The following is a 27,715-nucleotide window of genomic DNA, read 5'->3' as shown; positions in this document are numbered from 1 at the left end:
AGAACTGGGGAGAAGAAGGAGAGCTAGTGAGAGTTGGAGGAGTGCTGTGACTGATACAAGAGAACCAGGTAAAGGAGAAAGCTGGGTGGGAGGCTTGCCTGCTGAACCCCAAAAGCTGAAAGTATTGGGGGGGAGGAAAGGCAATTGGGGGAAAATAGCAATTAGAAACACTGGTGGCAGTGCATAGCCACTACTATAAGGGCCCCTGGGCTGGGACCCAGAGAAATGGGTGGGCCCAAGTCCTTTCCCCCTGGCCAATGGGGCTGGCTGATGCCTTGAAATAAGGGCTACCCAGGGCACCCTGACCTCCACAAAAAGAAAAGCATGGGACCCACTGTAGCAGAGCTGGCAATTTGCCACACTACCTTATGATCCATTCATCCAGCCCATCCTTCTCAACTGGCTGATAAGAATACTGTGGCAGACTATCAAAAGCTTTGCTAAAGTCAGGATATCTCCCATCCACCGCTTTCCCCACATCCACAGAGCCAGTCACCTCTTCATAGAAAGCAATCAGGTTGGTCAGGCATGACTTGCCCTTGGTGAATCCATGTTGACTGTTCCTGATCACCTTCCTCTCTTCCAAGTGCCTTAAAATGGATTCCTGGAGAATCTGCTCCTTGATTTTTCCAGGCACTGAGGTGAGGCTGGCCAGTCTGTAATTCCCTGGTTTCTCCTTCTTTCTTTTTTTGAAGATGGACCCTATATTTGCCTTTTTCCAATCATCCTGAACCTCCCCCAATCACCAAGTTTTCAAAGATAATGGCCAGTGGCTCTGCAATCACATCAGCCAACTCCCTCAGATGCACTGCATCTGGCCCCATGGACTTGTGCATGTCCAGCTTTTCTAAATAGTCCTGAACCTGGTCTTTCAGCACTGAGGGCTGCTCACCTCCTCCCCATTCTGTGCTGCCCAGTGCAGTAGTCTGGGAGCTTGTCTATGAAGAAAGAGGCAAAAAAGGCTTTGAGTACCTCAGCTTTTTCTACATCATCTGTCACTAGTTTGCCTCCCCCATTCTGTAAGTGGCCCACACTTTCCCTGACCACCTTGTTCCTAACAGACCTGTATGGACCCTTCTTGTTACTCTTCATGTCCCTTGCTAGCTGCAATTCACATCGTGCTTTGGCCTTCCTGATTTCACTCCTGCCTGCTCGAGCAGTATTTTTATACTCCTCCCTAGACATCTGTCCAAGCTTCCACTTCTTGTAAGCTTCCTTTTTGTGTTTAAACTCACTGAAGACTTGTTTGTTAAGCCAAGCTGGTTGTCTGCCATATTTGCTATTCTTTCTGTACATCAGGATAGTTTGTTCCTGGGCTCTCAATAAGGTTTCTCTCAGCCAGTTCTCTTGGACATCTTGCAGTGGAGTACATCAGTAGGAAGGGGTACTTCTCTATGGTATCGCAGGTGCTTGTGAATCACTGTGAGCATTTCACTGACCTCAACGCAGATTAGTTGCAAGGCAAGTTGCAGTGGGGGTGGTCTAGGTTGGACATTAGGAAAAAGTTTTCCACTATGAGGGTGGTGAAGCACTGGAATGGGTTACCTAGGGAGGTGGTGGAATCTCCATCTTCAGAGGTTTTTAAGCTGTGGCTTGACAAAACCCTCGCTGAGATTATTTAGCTGAGGTTAGTCCTGCTCTGAGCAGGGGGTTGGACTAGATGACCTCCTGAGTTCCCTTCCAACTCTATGGTTCTATGACACAAGCATCTTCAGGAATACTGGCCTGTACAGAAAGCTGCAAGCAGGGATTTTTTTTTCCTGACCAGAGGATTTCAATAAGGGATGTTGAAATGCCCATAGTAATTCTGGGAGACCTACCATACCCCTTACTCCCATGGCTCATGAAGCCTTATACGGGCAACATGGACAGCAGCAAGGAGTGCTTCAATAACAGGCTGAGCAAGTGCCAAATGACCGCAGAACATGTGTTTGGCAGATTAAAAGCTTGCTGGCACTGTCTTTATGGCAGGCTATATCTAAATGAGGCAAATATGCCCATGGTCACAGCAGCCTGCTGTGCGCTCCATAATATTTGTGTGGCTAAGGATGAAACGTTTCCCTTGGGGTGAAGAGAAGCATGATTGTTAGTGCACCCACAGCATCGAATCATTATAGTAAAATACACCTCTTTCTCACTGTCCCCTGGCAAACGCACAGTTCGGCGAACGCCCCAAACACAAAGTTCAGTGGGGTTGGGGTGGGGGAGGTGCTTAAGTTGGGGGGGAAAAGGGTCTTGGTGGTTTTTCTAAGGGGGAAGCATGAATGATGTGCAGAAAGTGAATAAGGAAGTATTATTTACCCCCTTCACATAACACAAGACTTAGAGGTCACCTGATAAAATTAATAGACAGTAGGTTTAAAATAAAAGGAAGTACTACTTCACACAATGAACAGTCAAACTGCAGCACCTCATCTGGAGTACTGCGTCCAGTTCTGGGCACCACACTTTAGGAAAGATGTACAAGCAACCCTAGGATAACAAATCGCTGTGGAGGGCCCCCTCTCAGAAGCAACCCTAAAATAACAATCTAGGGTTAGTAGAACAGCATTCAGGAGCCACCCTAACACAACAAACTAGTGTGCATGGCCCGGGGCCTACAATAATGCACCAGCCTGCAACAGAGGACAGCAATTTCTGATTGCCAAGGCAGTGTTGTTATAAACCACTGAAGCTGGGATGGGATACATGCATGTGCTATACAGAGCCCAACCCTCGTACTTCTCTGATTCAGTTAATATGATATCAGCTTCACAGAGGTTTCCAAGAGAAGAATAACTATGATGGGATGCCTCAGCTCCTTTCACTTGAAGCCTGAACAAAAGACAGTCTCCTCGTTGCCCTGGCCAGGTGAACTGGACTGGAATAATCTCAGGAGTGTTTAAGAGCCACTCTGGACATATTACAACTTGGAAGGAACTACTAAAGAACAGCACAGAATGTGGAGGAGGTGAGCAGCCCTCAGTGCTGAAGGAACAGGTCCAAGACTATTTAGAAAGATTGGACATACACAAATCCATGGGGCCAGATGCAATGCATCCGAGGGTGCTGAGGGAGTTGACTGCTGGGATTTCCGAGCCATTGGCTATTATCTTTGAAATTGTGGGAGGTCCCTGATGATTGGAAAAAGGCAAATATAGTGCCATCTTCAAGAAAGGGAAGAAAGAGGATCCAGGGAACTACAGACTGGTCAACCTCCCCTCAATCCCTGGAAAAATCATGGAGCAGGTCCTCAAGGAATCCATTATGAGGCACTTGAAAGAGAGGAAGGTGATCAGGAACAGTCAGCATGGATTCACCAAGGGCAAGTCATGCCTGACCAACCTGATTGCCTTCTGTGAAGAGGTGACTGGCTCTGTGGATGTGGGGAAAGTGGTGGATGTGATATACCTTGACTTTAGCGAAGCTTTTGTTACAGTCTCCCAAAGTATTCTTATCAGCAAGTTAAAGAAGTATGTGTTGGATGAATGGACTATAAAATGTATAGAGAACTGGCTAGAGCATAGGGCTCAACGGGTAGTGATCAATGGCTCCATGTCTAGCTGGCAGCTGGTAACAAGCGGAGTGCCCCAGTTTGCTGCCGGCTGCTGTCTGAACGTAAAGAGACAGCGTGTCGGTACACACACTCTCCCTGTCACACTCTCCCTGTCACACTCTCCCCCTACACTTCTATGGGTTTTTGCGTGGCTGGCAGGGCAGTTTAAAAGCCGCCATCAGTCTAGCAGGCTGCCCATGGAACAACAGGCTTCAGAAATCTTCCTCGCGTGACTCTGGGCCCACCCTGTGTGGCACTGCAACCCCTTCCCAAAGCCCCCTGCGTGCAGTCGCACGGGGATAGCTACCCCCCGTGCACTGCTCCCTGTATTGATTCAGTAGCTGCTGGCGTGCATGCACCCCACTGACACAAGGAACCTAGTGTGGGCGCACAACAGCAGTTTAATTGCGGCAATGGCTGTTGGCTGGCGTAACTTCCGTTCACAAAACTCTGTCATGTAGACAAGGCCTTAGATTCTACATGTTCAGTGTGTCGTTAAACGTACCAATGTTTTGACACACAACTGATGCAGCTGTACAACAGAATGACTTACAGAATATAAACTGCACACATTTGACTTCCAATTCAGTGTAATCCCCCCTCCCCCTCTCCCCCCCCCGCATGCAAACTAACTTGCAATGGTCCACCCCACAGAGTAGAACTATGTGCCATGTTTTCCTCGGTAGAGAATCACCAGTCATAACACTTGGCCTTGATGTCGCACGTCTCATCTTCAAAGCATTTTAAAAATCCTTGGGCTACATCCTCAGCAGGTATAAACTGGCAGTGCTCCATGGAAGTTAATAGAGCTAGGTGGGTTTATACCAGCCGAGAGGCCAAACTATTCAGACCTGAGTATCTAACTGACACTTAAGTATTATAGAGACTAGGTGGGTGAGGGAAAATCTTTTATGGGACTAACTTCTATTGGGGAGAGAGACAAACTTTCCAGCTCCACAGAGTTCATCTTCAGGTTGGACAAGGTAAACGGATAGTTTAGCAGAATTAGTTGGACCGGTCAGGTGAAGTGGCCCATTAATGGTCCCTTAGAATATGTGCTAACTACATATACTAAACGGTCAGTCTGAGCTTGTCTATAGCTGTGACATTCTTAGACCTTTTCCAGCTCTGTTTGGCTACAAAGCCCGTCTCTTTCCCCAACACAAGTTGGTCCAATAAAAGATATTCCCTCCCCTACCTTGTCTGTCTAATCTGCTGGGGTCAGCACAGCTACCCCGCTGCATACAATGTCAGTATGATGTCTAAATGAGTGACAGATAAGGCTGGACTGAGATCTTCCCTGGAGTTGAGCACCTGCAGTTCTCACTGGTGCTCAGCCCGGGAGGTGGGGGTAGAGGGAAAGGAGGAAGACTTCGTGTCTGCCATAGATGCCCAGTTTGAAAAGTTTGGCCTATCTCTTGAGTCCCTTAGTCTTGCTGCTTGGCTTTATTCTTGCTTTGTGGAGAGAAGCTCAGTTGCCCCCCCCCCCCCACCCACCCACCCTCCCAAGGCTCAGCTACTTGTAACCATCATACTTGGCTTGTATTTCCATGTCCATATGACAGCTGGCTGTGAAATGCTGAGTAAGTAGGTGCTATGGTGATGGGCGCTATACAAGCCCTGAGATAGAGAGGTAGCAAGACTTCTGCATGAGCACAGGTATCCAGAACTGGAGGTGATTGTACTGTCTCGTTCATGCACACGTACTTTCCAGGGGAGAGTAGCAAAGGCACAGCTAGGGTGTCGTGGAAAAGAATCACACTGCTACATTTTAGAGTTGGATCGGGTGCAGCTTTAATTGTGACACACACAATCACATAACCATAGCTATGGGGAATACTATAGCCAGAGGGAAAACCCAGGTGGCTATAGGGAAGTCAAGCAGCATGTCTGGATGCTGGGCAAATGTACTTCACCTGACTACCAGATACAAAAGACTTATATAGGGGTTGCTTAGGTTCATTTACATGTTGATCGTATAGTGGGATTGGATTAACAGTTTATACTTAAGAAAGTAGACAATCACAATGCATAGTGGGCACACCAGACGCCCTCCCAGAGACGCCCAATGAGTCACTTGAGTATACAATGTTGTGAGTCTCTGTGGGGCCGGTAAGACAAAGGGACAAGTACTGGTACTTATCAAACAGGTGAAGTCTGTTCACAGACTTCAATAAGACTTAAGGCTCAACAGAGAACTTGCCTCTTGGGTGTGGTTCAGAGACCTCTTGTGGGACTTTAACATCTTTATCCTAATTTCAGTTGAGGCCTTCTGTTAATGGTTTAACCTGGGGCTTCTATTTCAGTTTCAGGCTACAACTTCAGGCCAGGCTTTCCATGACCAGTTTCAGGCCAAGAATTCTATTAATAAATGTAATGCTTATTTCTTTGATTCCACAAGGGCTTAGGTGTCGCTGGAAGCTGGGCGCTTAAACTACATTTGTGCCTCTGCACGGCTCCTTTGTACTTTGTCTGCTTATCGAAGTGAAGACGTAGAGAGCGTGAATGCCATTGCGTAGCTTTCCCAGGTTCTCTGATGTGTAGCTTTTAGGTTGCTCTCTCTGAAAGAAGCCAGTCATACCACCCTGGCACTGCCCTTCTCTTGTACATGGAGCTGTGCTGGGAATGGAAACTAGAGAACCACATTTCCCACAGGCCAAGCAGGGCATGGGCTCCCTGCAAAGAAAATGAGCCTCTGTCCCAGAGCTGGTAGCTCAGTCCTGCTTGTTCACACAGCTCAAAGGATTGGCTAGATCTTCAAAGGATGGAATTAGGATACATGATACCAGGTGCTACTGGATCTGCTCCAGGCAGAGTTAATTACCAGGTACTGTGGTAAGGGACAAAGAATCCAATGAGGGGGGACAGGGCATCCATAGAAATCCTTTTATTGGCCTTTTCTTTTTTTGCAGCTGAACTCACTTTCCAATTAATTCATGTCACTTTTGTCACTGAACTGGTTCTTCGATTATCTAGTGAGAGGGGGGAATTAGGAACTCAGAGGGCGATGGGCATGGCATGAGAGCTGGTGGTGTTGCTTTTTGTTCACAGCTGCTGGCTTAAAGGGACTAAGGCAGACCTTCTCTTGAACAGTTTCCAAAGGTGTTCCCTGATCTCTTTGGTCCTCAGGCCGTGGACGATGGGGTTAATGGCACACGGCAGTAGCAGATACATGGCAGTAAGCAGGTTATACGTATCTTGTGAGACAGACTTCCCTGCCCAGTACACGATGGAGGAGGACAGGCTGGAGCAATAGACGACCAGGATGACTGTGAGGTGACTGCTGCAGGTGTGGAAAGCTTTGTGTCGGAGGTTACCCGAGGTGATCTTCAGAGCAGCCTGGATAATCTTGCTGTAGGAAGCCAGGAGGAAACTTCCATCAAAGATGATCCTGGTGGATCTTACTATTAACCCTACCAGCTTGTTCCTGGAGATGTCCCCACAGGATAATCTCATCAGGGCCATATTCTCACAGACAAAGTGCCTGATGACATTAGAACGGCAGAACCGCACCTTGGAAGTCAGGACCACCACCGGGCTGACGAAAGACACACTCTGAACCAGGGCAGCCAGGGTTAACTGGATCAGGAATTTTTTCGTCATGATCTCCGCGTAGCGCAGGGGTTTGCAGATGGCCACGTACCGGTCCAGAGCCATCATGAGCAGGATATTGCAGTCTAACATCAGCATGAAATAGAAGAAGAACATCTGCACCAGGCAGCCGGCCAGGGAGATCTCGCTGAGGTCAAGCAGGAACGTGCTGGTGCTGCAGATGTCGACGGCGAGGAGCAAGGCGATGAGCACGTACATGGGGGAGTGCAGGCTCTCCTCAACCTTCACTGTGTGGATGAGGAGGGAGTTTGCCACGACAATCATCACATACAAGCAGAAGAAAGGGATGAAGAGGAGGGACCTGGATTGTTGGATGCCGGGGAATCCCAGCAAGAGGAACACGGCATAGGAGACATTGGCAGGTTCATTCTGGTTCCCTTCTGCCATCCCGGGGCGTGGCTGGGAGTCGACTCTGAGCTCCGACCTGGTTTGGCTCTGAAAGAGGAAAGTGGGATCTCTTGGTCTGTTAATACTGGCACCGCAGAGCCTCAAAACATGGCCCTCCTGGTCTGGAAGCACCGGGCCGCTCTCCCCTGGGGATCATCTTGCTGGCTGAGCCCATGGGAGCTATGCTGCAGTGGGGGGAGGGATGAGAGAGGGAACGGAAAGCATCAGCTGGGGGGGGGGGGGTGTTTCTCTCTCTCTCTCTCTCTCTCTCTCTCACACTCACACACACACACACACACACACACACACACACACACACACACACACACACACACACACACACACACACACACACACACACACACACTCAGGAGATAGCAATGCCCAAGTGCTTTTGCAATCTAATCTGGTAACATAAGGTATGAGGCATAACAAACCATCCCTCTCCATACCCTCCTGTGCCCTTTTTTAGTACCTCCCCCCCCTCCACTGATTCCCCTACCTGCACCCGTGTGTATCCCTGCTATAGAACATGTTGTCAGTGCTGATTTAATAGCTGCAGGGCTATAAAGGTGTGTGGCTGGTTCAGTGCCTCCAGTTCCAAGCCTTCAAAGCCAATTGATGGGGAATAGCTTTCCCCATCAAATTTCCAAGCGAGCCGGAAGCAGGAAGTGCTGCTGATTGGGTGAGAAGGCTCCCAAAGAAATGTCAGTAATAATAATTTTCATTATCTTTCACATAGCTGCGAAGTCAGCTGTGTCTTTATACTGAGTCAATGGGGCAGAGGCGGTCTTTCTGTTCTGGGTTTGCACAGCACCTAGCACAGTGGGGTCGTGGCCCACGACTGGGGTTCCTAGGAGCAATGGTGATTTATTATTATTTATTAATTGCAACACTTGGCTTTTTCACTCTATCCTCTCCCTTCACTCATCGCATCACTTCTAAAATCAAGCCCTGCTCCTGCAAACACGCGCTCACGTGCATAGCCTCAGGTGCATGAGGGATCCCCCTGAACTGACATGGGTAGAGTTACTCTGCTGTGGAATTGCTTTTCAGAATCAGACTTTTAGTCTGTAAATTCTTCAGAGCAGGGACACGTCTTTTGGTGCAATCTGCAAGTGCCTAGCATGCTTACGAGCCTGGTAAAATAACAGGTAGCGACAAAGCCAGCCTGGGGGATTAAAATCAGATGGGTTCAGAAGGTTTGATTAAAGCCTCCCAACTTTTACTGCGTGCGTCTCTGTGGTGAATCTTCCACCACCCACCAGTCCCTCATTACAAACTACGCTAGAACCCTGTTTATTCGCTGTGTCCCCTGCACCTACCCCGCCCCGGCTCTGATCAATGCCTCTGACTCCCCTCAGAAAGAGGACACAAAAATCAAGGGAAGCACCTTAGACTCTTAGTTGAGAAGTCTCCATTCACATACCAGCTAAGGTCCTGAAGCGTCATTTCCGTGTGGCTGCAGCAGGAGCTTTGAGCCAGTGGGTCTCTCCTCCCAGCAGGGTTCACACAGTGCCAGGTCATTATTAGGTTTATACACGAAGTGGTCTAGACAGCATGTGGCACTACATTTCCTCTATGTACTCACCAAAATCACGGGAAAATGACAGGCGAATTCCTGGGACTGGCACCAGGAACCCAGCCTCTGCAAACCTGTGTCTGGAAATGCCAAGGTGCGGATATTTATAATCCTCGCTGCCATTTCACACTGGAGTTTCATAATGGGCCGCGAGTCCCTGCTGAGGCTGGTTTTTAGGACAACAAACAGACATTGGTCTCGTGAGATCAGCAGTTAAATTAAGCCATTCTCATACTTGGAGTAGAGATAGTATGTAGATGTACAGCTTCACATAGGCCTTCATCCATCAGGGTACTTCAGTATATAGAATCACAGAAGATGAGTGTTGGGAGGGACCTCAGGAGGTATCTAGTCCAGCCCCCTGCTCAAAGCAGGGCCAACCCCACTACATCTGATCTACTGCCATACTGAACTTGAAACATTTGAGTGGTCCCTTTAACAGCAATGGAAACATTCACATGCTTGAAGTTAAGTGCATGGTTAAAGGAAAGGAAACACACATCCCGTAATCCTCTGCTGCTCAAAAGTAGCTTCTCTGACAGGTGGAGAAGCTGAGATAAAAGGCACAAACAACAGATTCTAGAGCAGTGGTGCCCAACTTTTCTGGCTCAAGGGCCACAGATATCATTTTTACAACCCTGAAGGGCCACCAGTCTCGGTCAGCAGGACCCCCCACTGCAGCCAGACGGAAGGAGTTCAGGGAGGAGGCAGCCTCCTAGCTGATCTCCTGTCTCCCTGGCTGGGGCAGGGGACCGGCACACATCCCATAGCCCTGTGTGCTCCACCTGGGTCCCTAGGCAGTGGCTCCCTTCTGCAGCCAGGGGCATGGAAGATCAGTGCTTCCCTCTCTTTGGCTCCAGTAGGGACCCCAGCACCTAGGGACCTAGGCAGAGGGCTTTGCTTTCTGCTGGAGCCGGGGGTGGGAAGCGCTGATCTCCCACCTCCTTAGCTGCACCAAGGAGCCTGCACCGGTCTTGTAGCCCCAAGGAAACACGCTCCACCTGGGTCCTCTTAGGCAGTGGTTCCCTTCTGCAGCCAGCAGGAGGGGAGCTGCGGGCCACTTTGAAAGCCCCCGCAGGCCACTTTTGGCCCCTGGGCCACAGGTTGGGAACCACTGTTCTAGAGCCTGCAGTCAGGCAGGACTTCCCCGCCACAATCACAGACTTACACCAGGTAAGTGATTAGTCACTATAGCCAGTGATTGTGTAAGAGGTTTACTAGGTGGCAAAAAGCCACAATTCCACAGTCAATAAAGAGAACAAGTTTGGTTAAAACCCCATCTGTGTATAAAGGGGAAACTAAAACAATCATTAGAAGTAAAAATACAAAACACTTCAAACAGAAAAGAGAGAAAGCAGATAGGGAGTGATATAAATTAGATGCTATGACGTGTAGACAATTGATAAGGGAAGCTAAAGGTACCAGGGGACACTCCATGTCTGGCAGGGCTGAGGACAATCAGAAGGAGATTTTAAAATATAACAGGACCAAAATAAATATTAGCAATGGTATAAGTACATGACTAGAAGGGGATGGTAAAGTTAATAATAAGGTAGACAAGGCAGAAGTCTTCAATAAATATTTCTGTGCTTTATTTAGAAAGAAATTGGATGATGGACTCATATCACATGAGGATGAGGCAGTGCTTTTCAGTCCATTAATAACTAAGGAGGAAGGTAAAAAGCCTTGATTAAGGATTGTGAAGGGGGCACACCCTCACACTGACAGAGAGGGGACTAACGAGCTCCTCTGGGCTTGTTCAACACCAACGAGATGCACCTGCAAGGCTTGTTCCGCCTGCAGGGCGGGGGGGAGAGGAGGAGGGAGCTTAAAAGGGAAAATCTGCCACAGGCAGGAGCGGTGAACAGGAAGAGGGGTGCCCAGCTTCAGACAGCTGAGCCAGGTTCATTGAAAGGGAGACAATAACAAGTCTCACCGCTCCCAAAGTTGCACAACTCAGCCTCAGAGCAGCATGGCCCATGAGAAGGGCTGGAGCTGGACCCCATGTCCCAGGAAGACTGCCTGAGCTCCAGGTCACCCTTTCTTCTCTTTACTTTCCCACAGACTCCGCCCTGCCATAAGGGAAGAAAGAGGTGAGAGGACTTTTTTTTTCCCTTTAGGCCTTGTCTACGCTACACATAGCCTCCAGGAGGTGTCCCACAATGCCCATCCTGACCGCTCTGCTCAGCAGTTTGAACTCCGCTGTCCTGCAGCCAGGTACACCGGCATCCGCCGCTCCCCTTTAAAAGTCTGGGAATTTTTGAAATTCCTCTTCCTGTTTGCTCAGTGTGGACGTCTCACACAGCATCTTCCCAGCTGACCATGGCGGCTCCAGGTAGCAAACACGTTGTGTCTTTACTATTGTTGCCTTGAGAACCTGCCAGCTCTCCTGAAATCTTTTTTCCAGGGCTTAATTTGTAATGAAAGAGGTGTCAAGGCTCAAGCAATTTTTTTTTTTTTTTTTTTACTTTCCTAACTGTTGCGCCAAGCCCTGGCACAAATTAAGCACTGCCTTTTCCCTGTAGATTTTCTTCCCACGGGCCCTTACCTGTCAGTTCTCTGAGTTTGTTAAAAGTCTTTTTTTTCTGAAGTCCATTGTCCTGCTGCTGCTGCTCTCACTCCTTCCTTTCCTTACAATCAGGAAATCCATCACTTCATGGTCACTTCCACCCAAATCACCTTCCACCTTCAGATTCACAACCAATCACTCCCTCTTGGTCGGAATCAAGTCTAAAATGGCTGTTCCTCTGACTACTTCCTCCACTTTCTGAAACAAAATGTTGTTTGTTCCAAGAACTTAATGGAAATGTTGTGTTTTGCCACATTACTTTTCCAACAGATATCTGAGTAGTTGAAGTTCCCCATTACTAGCTGGTTTTGTGTTTTGGATAGTTCTAGAAATGCCCCCATCCATCCTCTGGTTTGTAGTAGACTTTTAACAGGACATTACCTCTATTTTTTCCCCTTTTATCTATACCCGGAGACTTTCGGCTTTTCCCCTTTTATCTATGCCAATTAAGTCGTAATTTAGCTTGTGTACTAATACTTCCAGCTTTTCCTGTTTATTTCCCATTCTCCTCGTCAGACAGCCCCTGAGTTCCCTCTTGCTCCTATTACCCTAAAGTGACTTTCCATGTCGTCCCCCCCCCCGTCCCCCCCCCCCCCCGGGGCTGGATTAACCTGGAGACTTTCGGCTGGTCTGCCTCCCACTTCCCTCACCTCAGAACAAATGAATAATTTCTACTTTGGGATCTGCTAATTCTGGAAATATCGAGAGATGTCAAAATACCTCAGCATTGTGCCGGGTTGCATATTGTGCTAGTTGTATAAAAGGAATTTTTAAGATACAAAAATAGAATGACTGAGACCAAGGAGGTCCTTTATGAATTCATTGTGGCAATTTTGATCTGCACTTGGGTCAAACGGAGACCCAGTTCAGCAAGAGGACATAAGCTGTTTCAGAAAGCTGGCAAAGTTTTAAAAAATTCAGCTAATACCAGCTGAAACGGCAGCATTCTGAATTGACTAGGGTTTTTTCCTGACGTGTGCCTTTAATGGGTTGTGTTCGTGTTTGCTTTCTTGCAATCCGAGTGCCGTGAATTGTTATGCAAGCACAAAATAATGGTTTCCAGTCGACTCCTTGGCCCATTTATCTATAGCACTATAATCTGCCAGAAGGTTGGGAAAAAACTTTATTAAGATGTGAATGTCAGCTCCCTTGAGCACACAAGGTGTCACGCGGGGACAAGAGCACTGTGGGGTCGGGGGTGTTGATCCCTGAGCAAGGCAGGGGCCACGTTCTCCCTGCCCCACCAGAGTTACCTGCAAGGGAGAGGGCTCTGTTCTCCTGCTGTGTCTCCCCCCTGCACATTTCTGGGTCTCTCAGCTGTTCTGCCTGGCAGCTGGGCCTGGGCAGGGAGCCGAGGGGGCGGGAGGGAGCTGCTTCTCATGCTGGCTGAAGGTGGCCGCTCAGGGTCGCTGTGCTGTGTAGCGTGGCAGCTGTCTACAAGAATCTGGTTGCGGAGGTGGTGGCGGGCTGATCCCACCTGGCCCGGCTGACTGGGACAGGGGCCAAGCGAGCCGTAAACGTGCTGGAGGAGAAGGGAATCTGGCTCACTTGGCCCCTGTCTGTGGTGCTCTCGCAGGCAGCTGCCACGTTGCACAGAGCAGCGCCCCTTTCTCGCCCTGCCAGGTTTCCAAACCGTGTCAGAGGCACAGGCTTAAGTGCTTTGCAGAATCAGTCTCCAATCGAAAGCGTGCACGCATTACAAAAGGGACAGGAAATAATGGCGGTTCTTTCCCTGCTCTGATTATCTCTGACTGACCAGGTTAGCAGAGAGGGACATGGGGTCAGCATGCCACTGGAATGTAGTCCTTTGTAGCGGAATTGACCTGGTCACCTGACCAAGCAGCCACGTGCCTTGCGCCATTCTGACTTCTCCCAAGGAACATTGCTGCCAGAGTGGTACATAAAAAGATGTATAGGCAAAGATAATGGTTGCCATCTAGTGGCAGGTAAGAATAATCTGTTGTAACGTTGGTAAGGTTGTTGGTCCAGGAAGGCCGTTGTTATCTCAGCTGCAAATGGATGCTGCGTGTGGTTCCTAAGGTGCAGACAGAGATCACGTTCGAGGTACCCTGCAAACAGTGCCCTGAGTCAATTTCAGTTCGGCAAACAGAGCAAAACAAGTTGGCAAAAAGCTCCTACCAACTGTGTATAGACAAAGAAGGTGGTGTATGGACCCACTTAGCAGGACAGGACCACAGTTGGCCTTCCTTGCTTCTAGCCTCTAGACCAGGGGTTCTCAACCGGTGGTACGCGTACCACTAGTGGTACGCGGAAGACGGCTTGGTGGTACGCGCGGTGTTTCCTGCCGCTGTTTCTGCCGCCGATTCCCCCCCCCTTCGCCGCCGCCGATTCCCCCCCCCCTTCGCCGCCGCCGATTCCCCCCCCCTTCGCCGCCGCCGATTCCCCCCCCTTCGCCGCCGCCGATTTCCCCCCCCCTTCGCCGCCGCCGATTCCCCCCCCCCCTTCGCCGCCGCCGATTCCCCCCCCCTTCGCCGCCGCCGCCGCCGATCCCCCCCCTTCGCCGCCGCCGCCGCCGATCCTCCCCCCCCTTCGCCGCCGCCGCCGCCGATCCTCCCCCCCGCCGCCGCCGCCGATCCTCCCCCCCCTTCGCCGCCGCCGCCGATTCCCCCCCGATTCCCTCCCCTTCACCGCCGCCGATTCCCCTCCCCTTCGCCGCCGAATTGTTTTTCCACTGCTTCCTCAGAGAAACCCTGCCGCCGCCGCGAATGCTCACTGCCGCCGAAAGTGCCACCCACCCTGCCGCCGAAAACGGTTAAATGGTGGCAGGGTTTCGGCGGAGGTCATTGGCTCCTCTACGCATCCCTGCCGCTGCCAAAAGTGTTCCCCCCGCTTTTTTACCGAGTTCCATTGCGGCCAGGTACAGTGACTGTACCTGACCCGAGTGGTACTCGAGGGGGGGGGGGGAAGGTTGAGAACCGCTGCTCTAGACTGTTATGGCTCTAGACCGAAGAGGAAAACAAGACAAGAACCTCATTCCCACGAGGGTGAGGCATTCCAGAATGTTAGGGCGTGAAATCCTCAAGCCTGATCTTTGCGCTTCACATCCTGTAGACTTCTATTCATTTGCCCCACACGGGGCAGAATTATGCTGTGAATAGTTTGAATGATTTAGAGGAACTATACCCCCCAAAGGATCTCAAAGTTCTTTGCTAACATCCAGGGGAGCTAGAACATTTCTTCCAGAAAGATCCAGAATTTATTTAAAGGCTTCAAGTGACGGAGAATCCTTGAGAGCCTTTGGTAACAGTTAATTCCCCTCACGGTTAAAAATGTGCTCTTTGCTTCCAGTCTGAATCTGTCAGGCTGCAGGTTTCATGCTGGATAACCGTGAATGGGAATCATAAAAGATGAGGGTTGGAAGGGATCTCAGGAGGTGTCTAGTCCAGATATGTGATAGGCCCGGGGACCTATGGAGCAATGCAATGTGCTTCCCACCAGCCCACGATAGGGCTGGGTAGGAGCCCACCAAAGTCAGCAGGAGCTGCCTCACCATCTCCTTTTGCAATAATCTTAACCAAAGCCGGGAATACAGTCAGACCATCAGTCTGGCAGGGAAGCGTCAGGGAAGCTGGCAGTCAGCCCTCCGTCAAGGAGGCTCTGACAATCTCTACCAGTAGTGGGCCCAGTTCTTTCTTCCTAGCCTTCGCCTGCCACGAAGAAACTGGGTCTGGAGCACAAGTTGATGGCTGAGGTGCATCCAACCTGCTCAGGAAAGGTGGTTTTCGTGGTTCAAGTGCTAGCCTACGGCTTCAGGAGTCCCTGCTTTGCCACATACTCCCTGTGTGACCTTGGGCACCGCACATCTGTGCCTCAGTTGCCCCTCTGTACAATGAGGATGAGCGCATGGGAGGATATCTGTTTCCTGTTAACAGCACAGGGGCCTGACACACAGCTCAGTGCATTCCTGATTCCTTCCACCAGAGGGTAGTGGGGAATTTACAGCCAGTTCAGAGGATTAACACTGGTATGTAACATTGATAGAGCACTTTTCAACTTGACTATCCATACAGCACTATGGAAATGCAGCCACTGCTGGGGTGGAGGACAGCAAGCAACTGTACACAGCATGTGTGGGGTTGTTTGTCTGTGTGCGCACATAGTGATAATTTGGGCCAAGGACAGCAGGACCAGTCTTTCATCACGTGAAAAGTGCCAGGGATCTTTAATGTGGGCTCAGGATGAACAGACAGGGCAGAGTCTCAGTGTTGTTCTCTGAAAGATAACCCCCTCAGCCCTGCTGAGATTAGGGGTGGAGATTTCAGAAACTTTAGGCCTAGACAATCAAGAGTGAGCAGCCTTTAACATGAAAATGAAAAGGGAAAGAAATGATGGGGCTGAAATTCTTCTTTCTGGCCACTAGATGTAGCCCTTGCTCCATTCTTGGGTTAGCATTTGCCTGGAGCAGAATGAAGAGAGATTTTAGTACTGGGCAAAACTTTGAAAGGGCAGATCGTTTTGGGACCTTTCTGCACATGTGCATGTCAGGGTTTATTTTTTTTGGAAGGTTAGTTACTGGGCAATAAATCATACAAAAATTATATCAGTGGCAGTGGTAATAAAGGGCGTATCACTTTGCAGTCATTAACTAATATAAGGATTGATTGATTGGATAAACTCACAGTGTTTCAATCAGGGTGTTTGCTCCTTCCAGGCTGTTGCTCAGACCGATTGTATACCTCAGTTCCCCATCTGTACAATGGGGTGACAGCCCTGGCCTGCCTCCCAGAGCTGTGTGAGGATAAATACATGACAGATTGTGAGGTGCTCAGAGACTATAGGATAGTTTCACCATAGATCCAGGGCCCAAGCTTAATTTTTCGGGCCCAGTACAAACTTGTAACACGGGCCCCCTCCCACACACACATCCATGGGGATTGCAGCCTGGGCCGTGCCCACCAGGGCCTCCGGGCCCCAGTAAAGTGTACCCTTTCCCCCCCTGTCATGCTGGTTGGGGGGGGAGGGGATTTAACATATGGGTTAACATCAGTATGTCAAAATCATAATAATTCATGTGAGATACGCCATGTCAGGTACTGTTAGAAAGGCTGTAATGTGCTAAGTCAGATGATGATACTTATGTTCATGTGTAATATGTGAAATGGAAGTTATAGATATATTTGAGATAATTGTATTTTAAATTGTGCTGCCTGGGCAACACCCCAGACAGAGAGGCGGCAGGACAATAGCCTGCTTAATGGCCCATTAAGACACTCAGGGATGCAAGGGGCCCAGGAAGAAGCTAAAGGCAGACCTGAAGAGTTGCCAGGATTGGCCCATGTGACTCTGGACTCCATTTTAGTTCTTGTAACATTCCGCAAGACTGCATGGCCAGGGCCAGAGGGTATATACCAAGCCATAGAAACCATTTTGTCTTTGTTCCTGTTCAGCTGCAGACACACACCTGTCTCTGGATCAATTCACTTGCAATTGAACCGAAGGACTTAGGCCCATCCAGGTACTGGATGTGTACCAGAGGAACTGTACAAGCTTACAACTCCACAATTCTTCTAGAAACCTGATGTATATGGACTTTTAAACATTTGTATGTATCTGATTGTTCTAACCCTTTAACATTTCTCTTGTGGTTTATTTCTTTCTTTTTACAATAAATCTTTAGTTTTAGTTACTAAAGGATTGGCTGGTAGTGCGGTATTATAGGTAGGATCCAAACTTATATTGAACTGGTGCTGTGGCTGACCCCTTGGGGTCAGAGGGAACCTATTTAGTAAAGAGCATAGAGTTTAAATAACTGGTCTCTTTACTGGACCTAGTGGCTGACTGGGAGCCAGAGGCTGAAATGCAGTAAACGGGGCTGTGTGTATTTGTGTACTGGCTTCTGTGGGAATTCAGAAGTACAGTTTGTGACTGGTTGGGAAGCCTGACTTCAGTGTCACCTACCAGTGTTGGGACAATTTGCTCTCTTTTTACAGTCTGCCCTGACCTTGGCATTTTTAGGAGGCTACTCTGGGCATGAGACGGGTCACATCCCCCATAGGGGGGCCCTGCATAGATCATCCCTGCTCTGTCCCTCCTAGGAGTTGCTCATCTCTGGGCTGAGTGGGGGTTTAAAGTCTATGTCCACATCTGAACTGTGCAGCTGGTCCCGAGCTCTGTCACAGTCTGGATCTAAACAGCCCCAAACCTGGGGCATAGGGAAGAATCAGAGTCCTATCCCACATCTGGACTGGAGCTGGGCAGCTGTCCTTTAGGACAGGCCAGCCGAACCCTGGGTTCACACTGCCATCCCCAACACCGGGGAAGTTTGGATTCCGATGCACATCTGAGCTTGCCAGCTCTGATCCAGGGCAGGATCCATCCTGGGGGGAGCACAGACTGTCACAACCGGCTGGCCATGCGGGCTGTAATTTAGAGTGTGAAGCGGCTTCCCCTCCAACCTCCCCTTTTACAGTCATTTCCCAGAGCATTCATTTCCCGGGCTGGTGTTTTCCAGACTCCGGCTCGGTTTTGGCTCAAAGGTGAATTATCGGTGGAAAGTCTGAGCAAAACCTCCCCTGGCTCCAGCTCATCCCTGATGCGGAGCTGGGACTAACCGGGACAGAAGAGCCCAGGATATCTGAAATGGTTTCTTGGGAAGCAAGTCAAGATGTGCAATCACAAAGCAGCCCCTTAGCACGGCTACGTGCCGGCACATGGGTGAAGCTCTTGGAAAGCCGGCAGTGATGTTTCACAAGGCCTTGCTGCCTAATGGTCCCTCTACTCTGCTCCTGTGACATCCCCGGCATAGAGGTCACATCGCAGGGAGGGGAGGGGGACTGGGCTCCGTCTTTGCTCTGCTGCTGGGCCAGCCCTTGCATCCATGGACGGCTGAGCCAAAGCTAGTTCCAGTTCCTGCTCTCACGCTGGCGGCTTGGCACCAGGTCTTTTCAGGTGGAGTTGGCAGAAATGAGGCTTGGGCCCGGTGCGTGTAGGCTGTCCGCTCCTTGGGGCAGGGATTGTGTCTGAGCCCCAAAATATTCAGTTTTATGCACCTGGATTCCAAGGCCAGACGGGACGGTCATGATCATCTGGTCCGACCTCCTGATAACGCAAGGGTCGGGACTCCCCCGAATTAGTTCTTGTCTGAACCAGAGCCAAGCTTTGAGGAAAAAAATCCAGTCTTGATTTAACCATTGCCAGGGATGGAGAATCCTCGTGGCTTATCTATCACTACCCTAGAGAGAGCAGAAACCGAGCGGGTTACCTAAGCCAGTCCCTGCAGCACCTGGGTGTCCCCTGAAAACAGCCTCTCATCTCACCACTGACCAAGAGAAGGGAGATCTGAGGGGTTTAGAGGCCATGCAGGCCAGCAACCATGCTTCAGGGAAGAGTACTTGGTTTATGCATGCTGTGATTGTCTGTCACAGTGAGTGGGCCCTGATGCTGGCCTTCTCCGTAACGAACCTCTCTGCCCCTCATTGCTGCTGACGGAACGCTTAGATCTCTCTCCGGCACTGCGCTATTCCTAACGGTGGTGCGTCTGACTTCGCCTCCCTCGAACGAAAGGGGCCGCATGTCCTGGCAGTTAGAGAAGGGGATTCAGAGCCAGGACTCTGTGATCCTGGTTCTGGCTCTGCCAATTACTCCTTGTAGGAACTCGAGCAATTCCTGGCCCCATGCCTCAGTTTCCCATCGGTACAGTGGTTTCCCTTTCTTATACCCTGTTTCTGTCTTGTCTATTTGCGAGCCCTTCAGGGACTGTCTCTCACTGTGTGTGTGCAGCTCCTAGCACAAAGGGGCCTGGATCTCAGGGGGCACCCCTGGGTGCTACAGTAACCCAAATGCTGGTAGGTTTTTGCCTGCCTAATGTCTAAGATGTTCCCTGGACTGCTGTGATTTGCTCCACTAGGTGGGCAAGGCGTATTCCCCTCTTTCTCTAAGGCTTGATGAGTTGAGAGTTTTAAGGCCTAAACCAGGACGAAGATTTCCATTCCTATATCTTGGGGGGAAGGGGGCAGGGATCCCATTCTGAGGCTTTCCTTAGCTCGGTCCCAGCCGCAGCGACCGGCATCCATTCCAACCAAATCCCTGCTGTGCCTTCGGGAGCAGAGCTGGGAGTACGTGCGGCCTGCTCCGAATCAGTGAAAAGTTTTGTTTTGTTTTGTTTGTAAATGTAAATAAAAGCTACCTTCCTCAGAGGCTGCCCTGACGGCCTTTGTTGGTTCTGATACTTTTGAGTTTAAAGCTACCTACCACCAGCCCACTATCTGCCTCCACAGCTATGCCTGCCTGGGAGAAAGGAATCCAAAATGAAGGCCAGGCCATTTATAGAGGGAGCCAGCTCCTGGGTGGAGGTAAGCTAATTACAGGGGGAGAGGGCAGGTTTGGGGCCCTATATATATGGCTCTGGGTAAGAGCAAGGGGGGGCGTGATTAGCTCTGATGGTGTTAGAGAGGCTTCAGCTGCTTCCCTGGGCCCATTAGAAGCCATTCCTTGTGTCTCTGTAATATATAAGGAATCTGATTCTGATCTTGCTCCATTGACTTTAGCTGAGTTACCCCTGATTTGCATGGCTGTAAGTGGAGACAGAATTAGACCCTTGTCCATCTACTGCATTTTCCTGCTTGTCATTTTCACTCGCCTTTGTGTGCTTAGTTACCTCACAAACACCCTGTTCATTACACCCAGGCATCTGGCTACAACACTCGGGCCTTGTCCTCACTGCTAAAAAGGTGTGTACCTCAGGCTAACTAACACCTGGGAGCTATTTGGAAGTAAAAATAGAAGTTAGGAACCTACATACTTTTGCAGATCTGGGCTGTTCATTTTACTGCAAGATCAACCTGGGGCAGTGCTGTTCTCACCTAGTTTACCTCACGGTAAAACTAAAGTGTTGTGTCTTCTCTGTGATTTTTTACCTCCGGATAGTTCACGCACATTAGTTATCCTGAGGTAAAAAACACACCTTTTTTAGCAGTGGAGACAAGGCTTCACTCATCACCCCTCAGTCCTCATTACAGGAGACTGTAGGACAATGTTCTGAAGGCCAAAAGTATAACTGGGCCCAGAAAAGAATTTTATAAGTCCATGGAGGACAGGCCCGTCGACAGCTATTAGTCAAGTTGGTCAGGAAGGGCAGTCCCATGCTCTGGGTGTCTCTAAACCTCTGACTGCCCAAAGCTGGGCCGAGGTGACCGGGGATGGATTACTCGATAAATATGCTCTGTTCTGTTCACTTCCTCTGAAGCACCTGGCACCGGCCAATGTTGGGAGATGGGGCACTGGGCTGGATGGACCATTGGTTTGACCCAATATGGCCATTCTTATGTTAATGTTAATTCCCTAGGCAGCAGTTTTTGGATGGGCCACCAGAGAGGTTGTGATGATGATGGCGGCCCACTTTGGGGTCAGAGCGAAGGTCACCACCATTTAGGCTCATGGCCAGGAGAGGAAAGGCCCACGTAAGGCTGATGTGTGCGGAGGGGCAGAGTGTGTGGTGTGTGACACAGGTTGTGTGTTTTGGGGGGAAGTGACTCAGGTAGCTGTGGGTGGCAGGTGTGAGTTAGAGGCCTGGCTTGTGATTTGCGGCGTGGATGCGATATGCTGTGTGTTACAGGAGGGGTTGGAGCAGCCTGGGATGTGGCTGTGGGGCAGGCATAGGGTGTATGTTTTGGGTTATGGGGTGTGTGCCTGGAGTGGGATTTGAGTCCGGGGGAGTGTGTTGTTTGAACAGACTGTTTGGCAGTGTGTGTGTGGCTGTGTGTTTTGAGGTGTGTAGGGGCTGGAGTGGGTCATTGTGTGTGTGGGGACACAGGACTGTGTGCTTCAAGACTGGAGTAGGCCGCTCGTAGGCTGGGCAGAATTCAGTTTTTATTTGTAATAATTTTAAGGGATAATATCAATGTTTATTTTTAAGCTTTTTTTTTTTTCAATTTCTATCAATTTAAATTTTCATAGTTGTGGAAAATTAGGGGTTTTAAGCATTTTTAAAACATTTGTTTTGGTCAAAATTTTTCACAGTTGCAGGAAATTATAGAGGGGACCAGACAATGGGTGGTGGGGGGGAAGGCGGATGAGACAATATTTAATTACAGTAGGCGTGGAGATTCAAAAAGTGAAAGCTTTGTAACCATTAAAACACAAGTTGTCAACACTGGATGTCAAAATATAGAAAGTAAATAGCTGTCCACCAAACCCTAAGTTCTCAAGGAGCATTTTTGTCCTTTGCCTAACTGCCTATTTTGAGGCGTATCAAGAGAAATATTTGTCGTCTGTTCGTGGGTTTGCAGTGGCGTCAACGTTTCCTGACATTTCTTGACAAAAATTGAACCCTTCCAAGTCCAGCTGTTTGACAGGGCACAGCGCGGCCATGGTGGGAGAGGGTTACGTCTGTTTTGGACCCCGCAAAGGGGGTGGGTCTCAGAGCTCGGACTCCTGACGGAGCCTAAACATCTACAGTGCAATTTTACAGCCCCGCCCGCAGCCCAAGACAGCCGACCCTTGGTGCTGCGGGTTTTGATTGCAGTGTAGACGTACCTTTAGGCTCTACACTACCCCTCAGAGTCAGCTCAGGAGATCACAGGAGACAGTAGGGTGAGTTGGGGTAGCAGGCTGCTCCCTGACTCCTGGCTCAGCATCAGCCGGCGCCTTGCCAGGCCACGTGCTACTCAAGGGCTCACTCTGTGGGAAGACATAGGCCTCGGGTCCTGCCTTAGATGGATCATCATGTGACTTACAGCCAGGGAGGGGCAAAGTCACTGGGTCTCCTTCTGATCCCACGGATCCCGCCCCCCATGTAGATTGAGAGTAATTCCATTGAATGGGCTAAATTTCTCTGCCAGTGGAAATTGGGACAGCCGGCCCTGTGCCAGTTCTTACAGTTCTGCCAGTTCTTACACACAGAGAATTCAGCTTGATGGCATTACATTGGCATACCCCCAGAGCCAGCGAGTACAGATCTGGGTCCATGCTTTTCTCTCACACACACACACACACTTGGGGCATTTAGCAAACCACCAACTCAGCATGATTGCCAGCCAGGCAGGGGTGCCCGCTTGGCTCACCAGGTAGCATCGCCATGTCCTGAGAACCAAAAGGGCCCCACTTCTGGCCATGGCTGAAGTAGCCAGCAGGACCGTCTCCCCTTCCCAAGCCATCCATTCATTGACGTGAGTGGAGTAACATCAGGGAGGAGTTTGGTCCCATCAGGTGGGAAACTCCATTGCTGCCCTAGGCCCACACCCTCTCTCTGGATGGGCACATACCAGTGACTTCTATGGGAGAGACACTTCCATCCCCATTGGTAGAATTTGGCACCAGCGGCCCATGGCATAAAAGGAACTGGAGATGTGACAATATATGTTTGGGCCTTTGGCTAATTTTTCTTGCCTGAGCTACAAACAAGACAGAGTTAAAAGCTTCAAAAGTTTTTTCCAGCCAGCTCCCCTCCCGGGGGTTCTGCTCTGGCTGCAAGTCCAATTAGTGTTAACGAGATGGATGGTAAACATGGCACTAGGCCGTAGTAGGGTTGATTAGCACTGGCCAGGGAGACCTGAGGCTGGGGTCCGGCCTGGACGCAGGTGGGCCAATTAGCAGGTTGTTGTCACAGTTGCCAGTTCCGCTGGAGGATTTTACATCAGTTTCCACTTAAAAAAACACTAACAAGGTTAGAGCTAAGAGCTTCCCTGGGGGCGCTGGGCTATCACTCGGACTCTTCGCAGACACATCTCCGCTGTGTCTTTGTGTGCTGATCCCGAGTGAGCACTGGGGGCCTCGAGGCTGTGAGCGATGAGGGGAACTTTACTGGAGGGGCAGGATGCGAGTGAAAGTTTTCTAAGAATTTGGTTCAGATGCCTGGGCTGGATTTTCTAGGCCACAGCAGGCTTTGGCACCTTTGTCCCTGTTCCTTGCCGCTCCCTACCCCTCAGCAACCTGCCTGTCTCAGTAATGAACCCCTTCACTGCCCCCCCCCCCCCCCCCCCCCCGGTCTGTGTCCCTGCTTCTTCGCTCAGGTGCCGTAGCCTTTATGGCTCAGACGTGTCCCATGAACCCTTGCACCAGCTGCAGCCAGTGCCTCCAGTGAGGTGTTGGGGCAGTCAGCGCAAAGGATTCTGGGGCATATGAAAGGCCCAAAGGCCTCCACTTTGCTTGACTCAAACAGGGAGCAAGGGAGCCGCTGGTAAAGTGTGACTCTGGCCCGGCCTGTGTGTGAGTGAGCATGGCGGCCCAAATCCTAGCCCAGCACCTGGTTTTCCCAGGCGTTGCCTGCAGAGATCTAATATGTCAGGAAGTGATGTCGCCATGCCACTCAGGACGGACAACGTGGCAGCCTTTCTCCCTGCCGTGATTCTCCCAGCTCAGCCAATCCACGTAGGTGAGGCAGGTGCTGATTGGCTCCCCCCACACCAGCTCTGCCCCTGCAGCACCCCCGCTATCGCAGCTTGGACCTACATGTAGCGCTGCTGATGCCCTTCATGCTTGGCCTGCCGCACCCTTGGCTGTTCCAGGTCTTGTATCTTGGCAGCGACTGCCAGCGTTACTAACTTCCCCCTGTTGTGCTGTTTGCTCCAGGGCAGTGCAGCCTGTCTGCTTTGTGTCCTGGCACCACATCTCTTTGAAGCTGTTTGTATCAACACCCTCCAGCCTCGTCCCATCTGCATTGTAGGGCTGTGCTGTGTGCATGGCCCCATCAGTGTCACGGCAGCATGCTGCCGAGTCATTTGCATTTGGCCCTCACCAGGTTGTGTCAGTAAAGTTACGGCGCCAAGCCACGTGTCCTGCCATTGGCATCATCCCATTTGTGTGGCAGTTTTGGGCCTGGAGAGCACCGTGTCATGGCATTTGCCTGGCAGTGTCCCGCTGTTTGAGTTACTGCGTCGGGGGATCTCTGCTGCAGCTGTGTGTCATGCAGCCAAATATGTGTCACAGTGCCACACCCCTTGTGCTGTGCTGGGTTGCAGTGTTACAGTTGTGCGCCACTGGCAGTGTGGTGTGGTGGTGGTGCACAGTCAGGCTGGCTGGAGAAAGGAGCCCTTCTCAGTGGCACTGCCATTCCTTCACTGTTTTGAAGTGCTTTGCAAAATCCAGTCGATTTTGCTCAGATTTCATCTCGGGGAAAAAGAAGAAAACTGGGGGGAAAACGTTCCATCAATGTCAAAATGTCCCATTTCTAAATATGAAAATGAAACGTTTCAATTTTTCATTTTGAAACCACTTTTAGTTTAGGGTTTTTTTACATTTTGTGTGATGTTGTGTAGTATAGTATAACATAATGCAAAATAAAAAGGCACAATCAAAACAAAATGTTTTGCCTGATCTGAAACATATTTTTTCTCCCTGGAATTTTCCTTCTCAGATAATGGAGAATGTTATCTATCCTCAAGCAGAACAAAGCCAGATTTTAAAATCTTAGATGCTTTGCAAAGGGGAATTTCCACACCCCCCCGCACTGAGCCGTTTCCACCGCAACTCCAGGACGGCCAGCAGCCAATGTTCTGTTGGTTTCAGGAAAGTTGTGATGCATGATGCAAACCATGAGCTCCTGGCATCCCAAGTGGTCAGAGCCCGCACGTTCCTCATGGGGCCTGCACGTGGTGCAATCCGGCTCACGTGAACCACTGGGGCCCGTCGTCAATTGGAAACCTGGTCCAAATTCTGAAGACTTCACTCCATTCTCCCTTAGGCCAAAGTCACACTGGACTCCACAGAGAGACTCCAAATTTACACTCGTCTGACGGGGAACAGAAGATGGTCCATTGGGGCAAACAGGAGTGAGCAGATGCAGAGACAACGTGACAGGAGCTGCTCCCTTATGAATAATTTCCTATGCACTCTGCATGGGGGAGAATTTTCCATGGTCTCACCAGGGCCGGCTGAAAAGCCTGTGTGCTAAATAGAAGAGCCGAATCTAAACTTTTTTGAAGTTTGTAAAAGTTGTTAACTTTTCCCTCCCAGAGGCCCGTGCAGTTTCTGAGCCTGTTTTGGTGACATTTCCTGCCCTAGCTGGCTGGCTCAGAGAGCTCCTCTAAAAATCAGATACACATCGAAACATAAGGGTGTGTTTCCCACGGTCCTCCTGACCTTTGACACTTTGCAGTTTCTGGTGCAGTGCTTTCAGCGCAGCACACGGGGCCTCTTTGGAATTACAGCAGGGCAAAGAAATGTCAGAAACTGGGTCACCACAATGTCACAAACTGGGTCAAAATTGGCCATGTGGCAGAGCTGCCCTTTCCTCTGGTTTCATGTTATTGTTAGGCCACAAGTGAGGTGAATTTATTTGGTCTCAGGCCAGCTGCTGATTTGTGTGCATCATAAAATCGCTGTTCACCATTGCACTGTTTGTCTAACTGTCTAGTACAGGGGTGGGCAAACTTTTTGGCCTGAGGGCCATATCTGGGTATAGAAATTGTATGGTGGGCCATTAATGCTCTGGGATTGGTTCCAGTCAGGGTGCCGCTGGGCCCACGTGGTGGGAGAGGGATGGCAGGAAGCTGTGGGGCTGGGAGGAGGAATGGCCGCTGCCATGCTGCACAGCTTATTCCACAGGCTTTCTGCGGACCACCTGAATGGAGCTGGCAGACCACTGGTTGAACTGCAGGGCCTGATGAAAAGCTCAGACGGGCCGTATGCGGCCCGTGGGCTGTAGTTTGTCCCCCCTTCTCTAGTATCTGATTCCCTCTATTCAGTAAAGCTCCGGCGGTGCTGAGGCCCAGGACTGGCAGAGCAGTGACAGGATAGAACTGCAGGCATATGGGCCTGGTGAGAGCTGTGTGTGTGTGTCTCTGTGTGTGTGATGCTGTCACACAGTCTGTCAGCGCTGCAGCTAGCTGCAGTCAGTGCTGGCAGACATGCATTAGATAAGCCGCCTGGGCCCGATCCTGTTCTCATCTGCCAAACTCCCATTAACATCAGCAGGGCAGGATCAAGCCCTGGAACACACAAGGGATTTGCACTCCCTCACAGATCCCTGCTTGCAGGTGGAGCATTTGGCATGAGCTGAAAAACAGAGGCCAGACTCATTATGGGGATTTGACCTTAGGATCTGCTATGCCAGGGTTAGGATGCTCAGAAGTTCATTCCTCTTAACCATCGCGTGTTGTGACAGCCCCTCTGTGTCCTGTGAACAACCCCCAAGGTATCCTAGTTACCCCATCAGCAACCACACACAGTAGCTGCCCCCCATACTATTCACCCCAGGGCAGTTTCACCATGCACAGTGTCAGTTGCCTTGTAACTCCTGTCTCAGAAAGGGTGACCCCGACCCAACCGAGGAAATGCCATGCAGCATCTTTGCCTCTTTAAAGATCCCCTGGTGCCTTTTCTTTGCTGGGCAACACATCTTTCATAGGCCCCTTTGCACCATTCCCTGCCACACTGCAGACACCTGTCAAGTGTGACTGACATCTGATGGCAGTAAAGCTCCAGGTTGACCACTGAAGCGTTTAGGCTTGTCCAGCAGCCGCAGGGTTAAGCTGTTGATTGCTTTTGGACACTCAACCCAAGGGCCAGATTAAAAACTGGAAAGTTAGACACTAACTAATGGGCTAAACTGCCCAGAGGTTAATTAATTGGCTGCAATCCATTCCTCAGTGGCCACTCAGCGGCTACTGCTAACGAGGACCCTGCCATTAAAGGTTGCATGTAAACAAATGAGAGTTATATTTTTCCTTGGGGGCCCACTTAATAAACAGTGGACAAGCTCAGAGATCTCCAGTGACCCATGGAGCAATCAGCCCACAGATAATGTGCAGGCACCCAGGAATTACAAAGGAGAAAAACATGCAAATAAAAATTTAAAGGGCCCGGGACTGATTCTTTGTACCTGTATACCAACGGCCTAAGAAATAAATCAGGAATAGATCAGTATTATAGATTTGATTGTGTCAAAATGTCGCCTACCTCTGACCCCCCAAATGACACTTACATGCACCCCAGGTATGTAACGTGTGGTCTGGCAGGGAGTTTGGGGCAGCTTGGAGATGGCTATGTTAGCCTGATTCTGCCAAAGAGCATGGGAGCCCCTCTGGGTGTTATGAGCCATCGCCCTGATTCTTCTCTCAGTTACACCAGTGGA

At 50.1% G+C, this 27,715-nt stretch overlaps 1 protein-coding gene and 1 long non-coding RNA gene across 2 annotated transcripts; one reads left to right on the top strand and one right to left on the bottom strand.

Moving 5' to 3' along the window:
• LOC137166514 (uncharacterized) lies at positions 1–26,861 on the top strand. The gene is made up of 4 exons (XR_010923724.1): positions 1–68; positions 10,716–10,792; positions 11,181–11,209; positions 25,325–26,861. It is a non-coding gene; the product is annotated as an uncharacterized lncRNA (long non-coding RNA).
• On the bottom strand, positions 6,581–7,534 carry LOC137166519 (olfactory receptor 52K1-like). The gene has a single exon (XM_067568283.1). The coding sequence runs from the start codon at positions 7,532–7,534 to the stop codon at positions 6,581–6,583; it is 954 nt and encodes a 317-aa protein (XP_067424384.1).
• Positions 26,862–27,715: the final 854 nt, after the last annotated feature.

The sequence above is a fragment of the Emydura macquarii genome, unplaced genomic scaffold, assembly GCF_026122565.2.
Source record: "Emydura macquarii macquarii isolate MOO-44397 ecotype Brisbane River unplaced genomic scaffold, CSIRO-AGI_Emac_v2 contig_2865, whole genome shotgun sequence".
Taxonomy (NCBI): domain Eukaryota; kingdom Metazoa; phylum Chordata; order Testudines; family Chelidae; genus Emydura; species Emydura macquarii.
This window is presented reverse-complemented; position numbering and strand designations above follow the sequence as displayed.

Bases quoted from the DNA above. Each gene is read 5' to 3' on its own strand.
- LOC137166519 (XM_067568283.1), bottom strand. From the start codon at position 7,534: ATGGCAGAAGGGAACCAGAATGAACCTGCCAATGTCTCCTATGCCGTG.